The following is a 14,320-nucleotide window of genomic DNA, read 5'->3' as shown; positions in this document are numbered from 1 at the left end:
TTGCAAGATCACTTTATTAATAATGTAACAACTAATTAATTGAGAACATGATGGATAATCTTTTTGTTCATTTTATGTGAAGAATATATAATACCTCCTAGGCTATCTCCTGCCATTTGATAGTTTCCTTTTTTGATTGTCCTCCAATACCTCATATTAGGATTTGGTCAACTATGATTAAGTATAGTATATTCTTATACTGTTATTATCTTCTAAATTTGGATTTTGAAAATCAAGTTCATTGAGTCCAGTATATATGCGTATATACTACAAAAGGAAGGATCTTTTTCATGATCCAACTACATTACATTCTTTTTTCATGGTTCAAATACTAACATCATCCTTTCTTCCTGTATCACCTAAGTAATTTTTTTGTTGCGTTACAAAAAAATAATATTCTCCAGTTAAAATGCAGGAAAGGTTGATCTGTTGCCTGTTGAAGTTTGTAGAACCATTTGGCTACAATATTGGAGAGCCATAATAATAATGCTAATATAAATGAAGATTTCTTAATTAAATTGTCAAGTTTATTTAAGAGTATACTAGTATGTACATTATATATATATGAATATTCTAAATGTATGTATGTGTGTGTCAGAGAGAGATATGCTATCATGCTTTGGGAAATAAAAAGATGATGTTTTATTTTCGGCTCATATATTCATTTTCAAAGTTTAAACAATCGATTTGAACTTCTCAATATAATTCATATTGATATGTACTTGTAGCCCAATTTTTACATTTTTTGAAATTTTTTTACTATTTTTTAAAATCACAGCTTTTATTAAATAAAAAATAATAAAAAATTCAGAAAATCACTAAGTTCCAAAAATTCTAAATAAATAATAATATTTTTTCCAAAATATATAAAATTTGGTCTCCAAGCACATTACAGTATGAAGACCGTTTGACCAGAGGAGATGGAGGAATTCATATCCTTTGAGGTAACATCATATTTGCATTTGAATTTGGATCGTCGATCAAAATCTTCACGAATATTAAAGGGTCCCCTTGCATACCACCATGGCCAGATTGGCCCGTTATCTGATTGGACGGTCTTGATCTAAGCAGAAATATTCTGTTACCTCAGAGGATTTGTATTCGCTGATAGATAGATAAAGCAGCACGGTTCGATGATAATAGAGAGGTCTGCAAGCGGGTCCTATTTGTCATACAGTTGGAAAATCCATCCAAAATTAATATTTAGAAATAAGTAACTAGCTAACCCTCGCGTTTGGGGCTGTTAATAAACGGGCTCATTAGCCCAAAGCCCGGTCCAGTTCAAACTCGGAAGAAAGCCCAAAAAGAAACTCGGAAGAAAGCCGAAACTCAGAAAGTTCAAACTAATAATAGGAAAAGGGTAAAGATTTTAACAGAGCAGATTTGATGTCATGAAGCGCACTAACCATATGCATGCTGTTTGGATTCTATGGTTCGTGCGCTGCATGAAGTAAAACATTATCTGTTAAAATATTTGCCCGAAGAAAAGAAGAAATAGTTGAGGCGTTGGGATCTGCTGCTGCAGTCTCCATTATTATACTCTGTGATATTTAAATAATAAAATTTGTCTTCTAAAAAAGAAAATATTGAATGAATAGATCGTAAATCTTGCAATTTTAATATTTTTTTTTAGAGGAGGAAAATAAAAATCGAAGGGAGAATAAAAAAAATGGTTGTACTCATTAATTTGATTTTGGTTGCTTGATTAATTTCTTACTTATTATTTATTTTTCATTGGTTTTTCCAAGCAGGCCAATTCAATTTATGGTTATGGAGCTGTTTTTGAGTAAAATTAGGATGAGACAGGAACCATCCTATTACTAATCGGTACCATATGAGAAAACAATACATCACGTATGATCATATGTGGTTTGAGGATTGGTATTAATTATTACCCAAACCAGAATTAATAGTTGAACAACAAGCGCAATTTGTTTCAGAAAATTCCAATAATGTTATGATTGTAATTGTAGCTTTATATTACCACACCTTCCTGCATGGTACATGTACAACCGTAAATGGTAAATACAAGTAATTAACCCTCAAATCAAGCAATTTTGAAGTTTTAGTCCTTAATAGAATCCAAGTTTTTTTTCAAATGAGTCCAATTTAATCCAACAAAACACAATCAACACTGGAACTATATATTGCAACATTAATTTGGTTATAGTTCAAACTTTGAAATTTGGAGCTGAGAGTTTCAAACTGAGTGCTGAGAACGTTAGTCTTTATTTTTCACTGCAAAAGATGGAGTGAAGAAGGAATGAGATGTTTTTAGAAGAGAGAAAAATAGACATTTAAACTTTAAAATAAAAGAAAATTATTTAACTTAAGTTTTTAAATTTAATCAATACATGGAAATAAGAAATGATTTTAAATTAGAATGGAGAAATAAGAAATTTCAATGTTTTGATGAGAATATTGGCTAGTCTAAAAGTTTTGATGAGTACACTAGAAATTTTACCAAAAGGTACGCTTCGCTACTTATAGTGTTCTTAGTAATATTTTTAGCATGCCCCGCACTTGAGTGTTGTTGAGTACTCAGTTTTTACATTTTCCATGCTTCACAAAGAATCAACATATTGGCTTTTGATAGTAGTCCACATTAATGAATGAGGAGGGATCAAATGCCTCCATTTTTTGTGCCTCCACTATGTCTCTATTTTTACAATTTTAATAACTCAAAATTTAAAACTTAAAAGTCAAAATAAAACCGTTAGATGTGATCTATGTTATTTTCTTTATGTGTTCATAAAAAAAAATATCACATTTTAATTTTGTATTTATGTGAATCAATAAGTTCAAAAATCAACATCTAGAAATCATCCACATTAGTGCGTTTTTTACAAGCTCTTGATGACAATCAAAATAAAATTGAAATGTCGTAATTTTTTACATATGTCTAAATAAAATGATGTAGATCACATTTAATGGTTTTATTTTGACTTTTAAGTTTTAAATTTTGAGTTATTAAAGTTTAAAAAAATGAAGGTATGATGGAGACAAAAAATGAAGACATTTGAACCCTCTTAATAAATAATTTGAAAAAGATACCATTTTGAGGAAATAAATCTACTACAATCCTAAAAGGGATTGTAGGGTCCTACGATTCCAAATCCAATCTTTTATTTGTTTTGAGATTCGTGCATAAAAACAACTTTTATGGAAATTCGTAATACTTAAAAAATAAAAGGTTAGATTTGAAATTGTAGGACCCTACACTACAATCCCTTAGAATCGTAGAAGATTTATTTCCCCATTTTGAAACCAAGAGGTGAATTTTGTGTGTTAGTTAGGCCCAATTTATCCTATGGGTCTGTATTAAACGAATGGGCTTTACACTTCCCTCAGTTTCCTGTACTTCATCACCTCAGCACAGCACTGAAACCGGAAAGAATCAGACACTTGATACAGATATATAACAGTGCCTGAAAGTTAAAGGCTTCATTGATGCATTTCTTTCGTTACTTTCTATTATTACAGCGACTTAAAAAATACCTCTCTTTCTATTTCTCTCGCCATGAATTACACGACTTCCTCGATCGTATGCACCAAAACTACTACTATTTGCAAGGAGAAGGTTAATTTTTTCTTCATTGATTACGTATAAATATTAGTAAATTCTCCACCGACTACTATTTGCAAAAGAGAGGTTATATTTTTCCCGAATGATTACATATAAATATATATATATATATATATATTAGTAAATTCTCACCTACTACTATTTGCAAAAAGCAAGTTAAATTTTTCTCCATTGATTACGTTTAAATATTAGTAATTCTGCACCTAGAACTATATGCAAAAAAGAGGTTATAATTTTCTTGAATGGTTACATATAAATATTAGTACATTCTCCACCTACTACTATTTGCATGCAAAAAGGAGGTTATATTTTTCCTCAATAATTACGTATAATAATAGTAAATTCTCCACCTACTACGACTATTTGCAAAAGGGGCGTTAAATTTTTGTTCAATGATTACGTATACAAATGTTAGTAAATTCTTCACCTAATACTTGCACTTTTCTAGAAGATCGGTGAAAAAAAGTCAATTAATTTTCAATTATAGCTGTTATTTAGTAGAATTTTCAAATAGCCTAGACGAAATTAAAGCTTCTAACTTGTACTCTCAAGTCAAGTATCTCCTTTATTTGCCTCCTTTATTGACAAGGTATAAGATTCTTGGAACCTTCTTTGTCTTTTATCATTTTTTATTCATTTCATCTCCACACTGACACAAATTCTTTGCCTTAAAATATAACAGCTGTATTCTTTAACCCTTTAAAGGGTTGCTTGCTGTCTCCCCCTTCTTTAAGGACGATACTTACATGATTACTCTGGTGGGGAACAATGGTTCTTATCGTGGTCCACACGCAAAAGTGACATTTGATATTAAATTAATAACAAATCAAATTAGAATAAACATCAGTTTTCTTTCCGGCCTGATTGCCTATATATATATAATGAGACCATCTAATTGGCACTAACAAATAATATCCACTAACATTGGTGCACATTAATTTCAAAAGAGAGAGCAAGCGAAACAGAAATGACAGAGGTGGTTGTGGAGTTTGTTCTAAAGAAGCTCGCTGATATCATAGCGAAGGAAGCACGACTCTTGGGTGGGGTTGGAAAGAAAGTGGAACGGGTGCAACGTGAGCTAACCCGAATTAAGTGCTGCCTGCAAGATGCAGATTCAAAGCGAAAAGGAGATGCAAGGGTGCAGAACTGGTTGAATGAGCTAAGAGATGTGGCATATCGCATCGAGGATGCAACCGACACCTTCTTACTCAAAGTTGGATATAGAGATGCAAGCTTTTTACAAAAACTTAAGAAGCTGTGCAACAAGTCCAAGGAGCTGTATTTCCGCCACAATCTTGCCAATGAGCTCGATGAAATTCAAAATGTACTGGAAGAGATATCGAAGAGCAAGGTTGCCTATGGAATCAGTGACCTCCAAGACAACAACAAGGGAGAGGATGATGTCATAATGCCTCTTCGGAGAGCTACTTATCAAGAAGTCGACAAAACTGAAGTTGTAGGCATGCAGGCTGACAAGAACAACATTTTGAAGCTGTTGCATCCTGATCAAACCCCAAGGCGGGCAGTCATAACAATCGTTGGTACCGGCGGTCTAGGAAAGACTACCCTGGCACATATGGTATACAAAAGGCAAGTGCAGATTTTCCCTTTTCAACTATGTTTTAATGAGAAATAATTAGATAAATAATAAGTGTTAGTCTAAGTTGCTATCTATAGAAACGATCAACTGGTACTACTGCTATAGATTATGATTTTGAAGATTTAATATTTGATCATAGCAGCTCTACTCATCAATAATTGCTGACATCTTCTTAACACATAATTCATGCGATCACAATTTTTCAAAACCGTTCTACAAATCATGATCTAATAATAAATCTTGTTTGCCTGTCTAAACAGTGCCAGGGCAAATTTCGACTATCATGTAATGCTATCAATCTCTCAGAAGTTCAGTCTAAAAGATCTTTTGAGAAAGATGCTACAACATTTCGATGATTCTGTATGGGAGAACCAAGCTGTGGGAGATTTAATCACAGAGCTCAAAAGTTTTTTAATTAACAAAAGATATCTGATTATTCTAGATGATGTGTGGAAGGACGATCTGTGGTATCAATTGAGAGATGCATTACCTGATGACAAGAATGGTAGTCGTGTTCTGATAACTAGCAGGTCTATTGAAGTTGCTACATCAGCTGACTCCCAAATGGTACCATATAAACTCAACTTGTTAGATGACAGGAAAAGCCTAGATCTCCTTCTCAAAAAGGCTCTCCCTTATCAAGAAATTGGTGAAAAATGCCCTATCGATCTCCTTGAGGTGGCAAACAAACTATTAAAGAAATGTAATGGGTTACCTTTGGCTTTGGTAGTATTAGGTGGTATCCTATCAACAAAAGAACCATCCTACCCTGCGTGGGAAAGGGTGTTGCAAGCAATGAATTGGTACTCAGACAACAAGGATATCATGCGAATCTTATCAATGAGCTATGAAGATATGCCATATTATCTCAAGGCATGCTTCCAATATCTGGCTTTTTTTCCTGAAGACTATGTAATTTCTGCAAAACGTTTGATCAGAATGTGGATATCAGAGGGGTTCATACCAATCGAGGGCAGACCAACAATGGAGATAATGGCTGAGGACTGCCTTGAGAAACTTTCTAAAAGGTTATATATTTTTTATCCTTAAGAATTAGGTACAAATTTCATTATTTGCATATTTTAATTTCTTTTAATCTTTATAATCAGCATAAATGAATTATATCTTTCAATTTATATAGGAAATGATAGTCTAGTTAGGATATATAAACCTTTATTATTATGACTAAAATACTTTCAGTATTTTCTGACTTGTTTATCCACCAAAATTAATTAATTCAGGAGTATGGTTCAAGTATTAAGCCGATCCGCGAATGGTTTAATCAAGCAATTCAAAGTGCATGATATTCTCCGCGACTTGGCAGTGCATGAAGCCGAGCATGAAAACTTTGTTGTTGTTTTCTCACAAGCATCAGATGACAAACAACCCAACAGAATAATCCGACGTGCTTCACTTCAAGCCCAAGAGAAGAATTCACGATTCATAAAATATGTAGGTCCAAATACCCGATCTTTACTGTTGTTTGATGCGGGATATTGTGAAATGAGCTTACATTGCTCTAACTTTAAGTTACTTAAAGTTTTAGAAATTGTGGGTGTGGAAAAATTCGAATATGAATTAAAATTATTAGGTGAGTTGATTCACCTGAAATACTTGGGGCTTAGAGGCTGCGATATTGACCTCTCCACATTTTCTTTTCACCGTATGAAGAGACTCGAAACTCTGGATGTGCGAGGGTCTAAGTGTAACTTGCCATGTGATGACTTATGGACAATTGGTACATTGATGCATGTACTGGTTGATTACAGGAATTTTTTTGATGGACCAACATCAAAAGATATCCTAATGAGCAATCTACAGACCCTGAAGTGGATAACAGTTACGAGAGCATGTAATGCGAAGTTGCCAAACATACGTAAATTAGGTATTAGAAATGAATGTGACGAATGGGTTTCAATTACCAATCTACTTCAAACGTTGCCTGTTATGGTTTCTCTCGGGATTGCTTCAGATAACTGTCTCCCGATGGAGATCGTTTACCCAAAAACACTCCCAAATTATCAGAATTTGCAATCCTTATTATTGAATGGAAAGTGGCCTGAGAATGTCAACATAGAGGCGAGCTTGCTTCCACCACACCTTGTTAAACTTACACTTGAATGGTCCCTCCTAAATCATAATCCAATGCCAGAGCTTGGAAAGTTGAATGGCCTAAAAAAACTTTACTTGGGATATCATGCATTCAGTACTAGTCATGATTGGGAGGGTCCAATAATTTGTCCACAAGGATTCCCTGTTCTACAATACTTGAAAGTGGGTTCTAATTCGAGCATCAAGGATTTGACAGTGGCACAGGGGGTCATGCCAAAGCTTACATACCTCCAAGCACATTACCAAATCAAGGTGCAGCTGCCTCCTGAGCTACAACACGTGACAGTAGAAAAATGGTAATACTATTGATTTAATTGGTCAAGTGCAATGTAATATTTATGATATATCAGTGACCACTTACTTTTTCTTTTCACTTTTTTTTTTAAAATTTTTTTTGTGAGAAACGTCTACTATTTGTAATATATATGGTGCAGGGTGCATGTCTTATGAATTCTTCGTGTACCATAAATACATACATGTTTCATTAAATTTCTTTTTGTTTTCTCTACTGTTATTCTTTTTTACAGACAATGAGAGACGAACTATATGAAAATTTGATGGCATTTGTACGTGATGGCAGGGTTGATCTTCATACTCTAATTCTTGTATATACTTTTTCCATGCTTTGGTTATCAGGGTACCTATAGGCATAGCTAGATAGTAAAATGAGTAGTGTAACTGTACCACAAAATGCTTCCTTTTTGTTGTAATTTCTTTCTTATGATTGAAAGTGGACTTTTTGATGTTTCCTTAATTTCTTACACGGAATAAATAAAAACCTAAGAATGCCTGTTCTATGTGTATAACACGTAAATAACACAACCATGTCCATTTACAAAAGCAACAAAAATATTATTTATGTACTAATGAAGTGCCTCACATTATTTCGGTATTATTGATTTTTTATTTCAAATTAAAAGTTTGTCAAATATGGAAAGGACTTGCACTATCTATTTTGTATGTTAAGAAACTTTTGCGACAAATTAAAATAATGAATAATAGCGAATGTTTTTAATTATTTGTGGAAATATTGAGGTGAGCAATATTACTATTTTGTTAAGCCAATGTTGGATTAACGATTTTCAAAGTGGCTTAATAAATAGTAAACAAAAAATCAGAAAAATATAAAATTTGGTCTTCAAGCACATTTCAATATAGAGATCACATCTAACGGTTCAGATCGACTTTTTGGTTTTTGAAAATGAAAAAAATGAGTTATAAGCATATACCCTCATATGTTTATGTAAGTAGAGTAGCCAACCTCTCTCTCTCTCTCTCTATATATATATATATATATGAGAAGGGTTCAAATGCCTCCATTTTTTGTGTCTCCATCATGCCTCCATTTTTAAAAACTTTAATAACTCAAAATTTAAAACATAAAAATCAAAATAAAACCATTAGATATGATCTATGTTATTTTCTTTATGTGCTCATAAAAAATTATTACATTTCAATTTTATTTATATGTGAATGAATAATTAAGTTGAAAAATCAACGTCTATAAATTATCCACATTAGTGCATTTTTTACAAGCTCTTGATGACAACCAAACCAAAATTGAAATGTTATAATTTTTTACATGTGCATAGATAAAATGATGTATATCATATATAACGGTTTTATTTTGACTTTTAAGTTTTAAATTTTGCATTATTAATGTTTTCAAAAATGGAGGCACAAAAAATTGAGGCATTTGAATTGAGATTGTCTAGCGAGCTAGAGCTACCTAATGTAAGTATGCAATTTCAGCAAACAAATAGATGTATTGGACTATGAAGGAAAAAGAAGAAGATTAATTTTGAAAATTTGCAAGCAACCCTTGTTTATTATGTACTGTCCATGAATAAATATAGGAGTATCGATGAAAAATAATCATAATATAAACCAAAAGATAATGGTTTATAGAAGGAAGGGAATTTTTTATTTTAAGTAATTAAAAATATATTGAAAAAAGGGATAATTTTTAATTTATTTTTACAAAAATGACAAGTATCGGACCATTATTACACCAATTAGAGTCCAATTTAGCCAAACCTTTGGGCAAAGCAGAAAAAGAAGAAGAGAGAGATAAAGTATAAAGAAAAAACGAAGAAGAGAGAGATAAAGCATAAAAAGAAAAAGAGAGAGAGAAACGAATCTGTTTACTTGGTGGAAAGTATAAAGAAAAAGAGAGAGAAAGTAAAAGAGAATGCAACATAGATGTTGAACAATAAATAAATTAACAAAAAAGAAAAAAAAATCAACAAAGTAATTGCTTAATAGAAATTTGGTAATTTATATTTCCATCTTTTTGGAATGTATTGGTTTAACCATAAATTTTACTTGATGAAAACAATTGCACATTTGCACTCTTAACTAGACCCATCCAGCGCCAGCAACTAAATCATAAGATTGTTTAACATCATCTAAAATGTGACATTAAAAACCAGAATGCTAAGATTGTTTAACAATAGTCAATTTTAATGCATGGTCCTTGCCCCAACACATCATCTCCTGTATACCCTCCTTCTGCATCACTTCCTGACCTTCTGCAGTTCTGCTCCTTCCCTTGTGGCGGTTTCACCTCGTGATCTGGAGGCAACATTGGGCCAGCTTGGCGGGATCAGTCCCCGACCTTGTGACGGTATCATCACTTGCAGTTGCAATTGCATCCTCATTTGCGCTTGAACTGGTTGTTGCTGCTGCATCCTGGCATATACTTGAGCTGATTGTTGTTGGGGCACACCAAAGGGCATCATCTTTGCTGGCTTGCTGTTTGGGACCACATAACCGGTCGTGACCTTTAGACGGTTAACCTCCATTAATTCTTTTAATGTTAGTTAATGCTACATCAGTAGGATAAAAGGAAACACCATATGTTTTTAATTACTTGTGGAATTGAGGTGAGCATTATATTATGCAAGTCTTAAACCAACTTCATTTCAAAATGTTGATACTCCTGAAAAAAAATACTTAAAAAATATATCAAACAAACCTTTTATGCAAATTATAATTAAATTATGCAAAACACGATCTCGTAATTTTTGTGAGAAATTAACAAAAAAACAAAACTATAATAATATGTGAATGTTATAGATCCATTGAATTTTTGTATTATTTGTTAATTGTTATTTTTGTATAATTATTAATTATACACTTATATAATTTTTTTTTCATTATTTGTGCATTTTTTTCAAATTTTTTAACGTATTGAATGTTTTACTATTCTTTTTTTTTTTCATCATGCAGCAGCATCTCTTAATTAATTAACGAAATAAAAAGTGTCCAGTTTTATTACCCTTCGATTTGCTGAAACTTATAGTTTCTATTATACTTGTATGTTTATTTACAAATAACAAATTAAGTAGCTAGGAGGGGAAAAAAAATATGGCCTCGTTGATTACTTATTTGGTTCAGAAAATGACATTTTTGAGGGGAAAAAAAATATGGCCTCGTTGATTACTTATTTGGTTCAAAAAATAAATTAAGAAAATGACGAAATATTATTTTTCAGATTTTATGTGGCACAAATTTAGGCTTTGGGTGAGGTCTAAAATTTTGGAGGTCTAAGTGGGTTATTTCAATCTAAACTATTCAAGTTTGGTTTATGTGTAAGGTCATGTCGTTGTCTAAGCTATTAAAGAAGAAAAAAAAAGTTGGATAGTTAATGACATTGGAATTATTGGAGAACTAACTCTTAAATTTAGAGGTTTAATTTTAGACTTTTGCCTAGTTAATAACATTTCTAATTAATCTATATTAATTTGGTGGAAAAACTGAGGTCTAAACTCTCGATTCCGTACATTTTTTACATTTTTTATGGAAACCTGTAAGTATACTCTAATTAAATAAGAGTCCTATAACAAGTTACGTACATAACTAGAAAAATAAAAAAACTAAGTAATAAAACTAAAAAAACTTAAACTCTTATTTTTTAAAATTAAAATATCCCGCATTTAACTCGTCTCTTTTCAATTCTGTAAAATTAAAACAAATGGAGGCTCTAGTGATGCAGTCTCCATAGCTATCAACTCATCAATTAATTGTGTTTCAAAAAAAGGGATCACTACGGCTACAAGCGTATACTAAAGGAATAACTTAATAGGTAGGCTTTAGTTAAATAAAATTATAGGTCCAATAATTGAGGAAGTAATCAAATATAATCCAATAATCAAACGGAATGCATTGACATACAGAAGAGAAAGCGGCCCCACCTAGATTATACAAGGAAAAAAAAAAATCAAAGTCAGTGCTTGTTTTTTCATCTCCTCTTGTTTCTTCTTGATTAAGTGAATATATCTGTTTTACGGGTTCTCTGACCTAAGCATGTAATATTGTAATTCTTAAAGATGTAATATAGTATTTTTTTAAAGAGATTTCAACCTTAAATAAGATTCTGTCAGATTAAAAATCAGAATGTAAAAACATTATATTTTACAAATTTAGTATAAACATCAGAATGTAAAAATCAGAATGTAAAAACATCAAGTATTTAATATAATTTACAAATTATTCTCCTAAAATTAAGCTGTCTTCAAGAAAGAAATGCTAACCTTTTTCAACAAAAATATAATTAAGATGAATAATTGGTTTCCTCCATTGACTTAATTTATTTTTTATAATTTATGTTATTTTTGAGTTAATACAATTTTATTGTTCAAAAAAATAAAATTGAAAAATTTGCAAATATAGAATCTCTATAAATCATATTTGGAGAAATGAAAAATCCATGACAAAACTGCTATCTCATGTAACATTCGTATTCATACTTTATATATTTTAGTACATTGATTTCCAACAACTTGGTAGCAATTTTGGCATGCCCCGGACTTGTATGTTCATGAGCACTACTCGGTTTTAACATTTTCCATACTTCATAGAGAATAAACGTTGTCTTTTGATAGCGGTACAGATTGATGAATAATTTGAAAACGATACCATTTTGGAACCAAGACTACTCCAAGAGCATGATTTCCCCAAAACGTGAAATTTGTGTGTTAGGCCCAGTTTACCATATGGATAAGCCACTAATCTTCAAGAAAAAAATTACCATATGGATCTGTATTAAACGAATGGGCTTTACGAAGCACATATATACCTATAGCCTATAGGTAGAGTGGAAAAAAAGTGCCGTGCCGTATCGTGCCATGCCGTGACTAACACCCCGTGACTTTAGTCTCGTGCCGTGCCGTGCCGTGACTAAGTGAACAGTGACCCGTGCTATGCCGTGCTGTGACAAAAATGTCAAGGGGTGGTCACGGCACGCGAGTCACGCCATGACTATTCACGTGCCGTGTCCAAACGTAACTAATCATGTTTAACTATTTTTTCATAATTTAAGTTAGTTTCTTCAAGATTCACCATTTGATTAAGACCTAACGGTTCTAATTACATGTGACTCGCGTGCCGTGACCAAAATATCAAGAGGTGATCACGGCACGCAACACGCGAGTCACGGCACGGAACAGTAACATGTACCATGCCGTTCCGTGACGGAATCGGCTCCGTCGTGCCATTTTTCGCACACTACCTATAGGTCAGAACTCATGACGACATTCACGAGGTTAATCTTAAAAGTTATCAAATTAAATTTAAATGAGGAACTTTTAATCTTTGATTTTTTTTATGGAAGTAGTTTTAAAGATTAATCTTCTATATATTTCAAGTTGATTTCTTGCAGTTAGAGAAAGAGGCGGGTGAAAATACCCAGGCCCGGCCATGACTTAGGGCAGTCAGGGCTGTTGCCTTGGCCCCAAAAACCGAAAAGTCCTTTAATTTCAAAAAAAGTTATATATGTTAAAACCCAACAAGGCCACAAACAATTGCTGTTCATGTTGCTGGCCCACGAAAATTGGTCCATTAAACCTTGATATGAAGGTCCCACGCCTAGTGATTGAGGGAAGAAAAAAGTAACATTCAATAGGCCAGTGGTTCACATTCAACAGGATTCAAACAAAAAAAACTAATTTTCTCTGTGAAACAACAAATGAGAAGGAAGAATTTTTTTAAAAAAAAAACCTAGTCCGCCATTTGTAAGAAAGAAATTAGAAAATTAGAAAACGAGGGATTGAGGGAAATTAAAAAAATTAGAAAAGTAGGGATCGAGGGATTGAGAAAAATTAGAAATTTAGTCGGCTGTTTATAAGAAATAAATTAAAAAATGATTTCTTCTATGTAAATTGATAAACGAGGGATTGAGGGATGAAAGCAATTAAAAAACTTAGATTTTCCCATGAGTCACGATCTCAATCTGCAACAACGAGTGCGAGGCAAAGTCTTGACTGGATGAGGCGGAAGTGGAGGTGGAAACTGGTTAGGACGAGGCTGACACAGCGACGACGCATCGTTTGGTTTCTCCCACCCCAGGTCTCAAAATCTTCAGGACCGGTTCTGAGAACACCTTTGCACCTTTATTTGCAGTAGTTAAAAGTTCAAATATGCATGAATCTAGCTTTGATTTTCAAAATTAAGGGGTAGGAAGCTAGTCTAGCTCCACCATTGGATCCAAATATATATGATATAAATCTGAATTTATTTATTTTCATTCATTTTTCATGTTCCAACTGTTGAATTTAGGTTGCAATATAATAAGACACGATATAAATAAGGTTAACACTTAATTAATAATAATAACAATAATAACAATAATAACAATAATAACAATAATAATAATAATAATAATAATAATAATAACAATAATAATAACAATAATAATAATCACAACAACAACAACAATCATCATCATCATCATCATTATCATCATCTTATCTCTTCTTCTAATTTTGTTAAATTTCAGCTTAAATTTAGTTGAAATTGATTGTACATCTGCATTTCTATTTTAATTTTTCATATTTGTTATGTCATAATGAATATGTGTGGAATGAATGAATTTGCTAGCCGAAATTTTTAATCATAGGAAAATGAAAAAAAAAATTACAAATAGGAAATGTTGTATGGGAATTTCAAAAATGGAAAGACAGGAATAAGTCATGGCATCCCTACGAGATACCATAGCACATCTCAAACTAGGAAACAATGAA

General features: G+C 32.4%; 1 protein-coding gene across 1 annotated transcript; it reads left to right on the top strand.

The window, feature by feature from the left end:
• Positions 1–4,507: 4,507 nt before the first annotated feature.
• Positions 4,508–7,838, top strand: LOC144559510 (disease resistance protein RPP13-like). The gene is made up of 3 exons (XM_078308552.1): positions 4,508–5,176; positions 5,447–6,214; positions 6,428–7,838. Exons 1-3 carry the CDS (start codon positions 4,554–4,556, stop codon positions 7,596–7,598), a joined length of 2,562 nt encoding a protein of 853 aa, XP_078164678.1. The 5' UTR covers positions 4,508–4,553; the 3' UTR covers positions 7,599–7,838.
• Positions 7,839–14,320: the final 6,482 nt, after the last annotated feature.

Source organism: Carex rostrata, chromosome 1 (genome assembly GCF_964058835.1).
Source record: "Carex rostrata chromosome 1, lpCarRost1.2, whole genome shotgun sequence".
NCBI lineage: Eukaryota > Viridiplantae > Streptophyta > Magnoliopsida > Poales > Cyperaceae > Carex > Carex rostrata.
The sequence above is the reverse complement of the archived record's forward strand: the minus strand, read 5'-3'. Positions and strand labels throughout refer to the sequence as shown.

What these genes read in the sequence shown, in the direction of transcription:
- LOC144559510 (XM_078308552.1), top strand. Translation starts at nt 4,554, where the DNA reads ATGACAGAGGTGGTTGTGGAGTTTGTTCTAAAGAAGCTCGCTGATATC. An exon ending in GCACATATGGTATACAAAAG is followed by an intron (nt 5,177 to 5,446) that starts GCAAGTGCAGAT and finishes CTGTCTAAACAG; the next exon opens with TGCCAGGGCAAATTTCGACT. An exon ending in CTTGAGAAACTTTCTAAAAG is followed by an intron (nt 6,215 to 6,427) that starts GTTATATATTTT and finishes TAATTAATTCAG; the next exon opens with GAGTATGGTTCAAGTATTAA.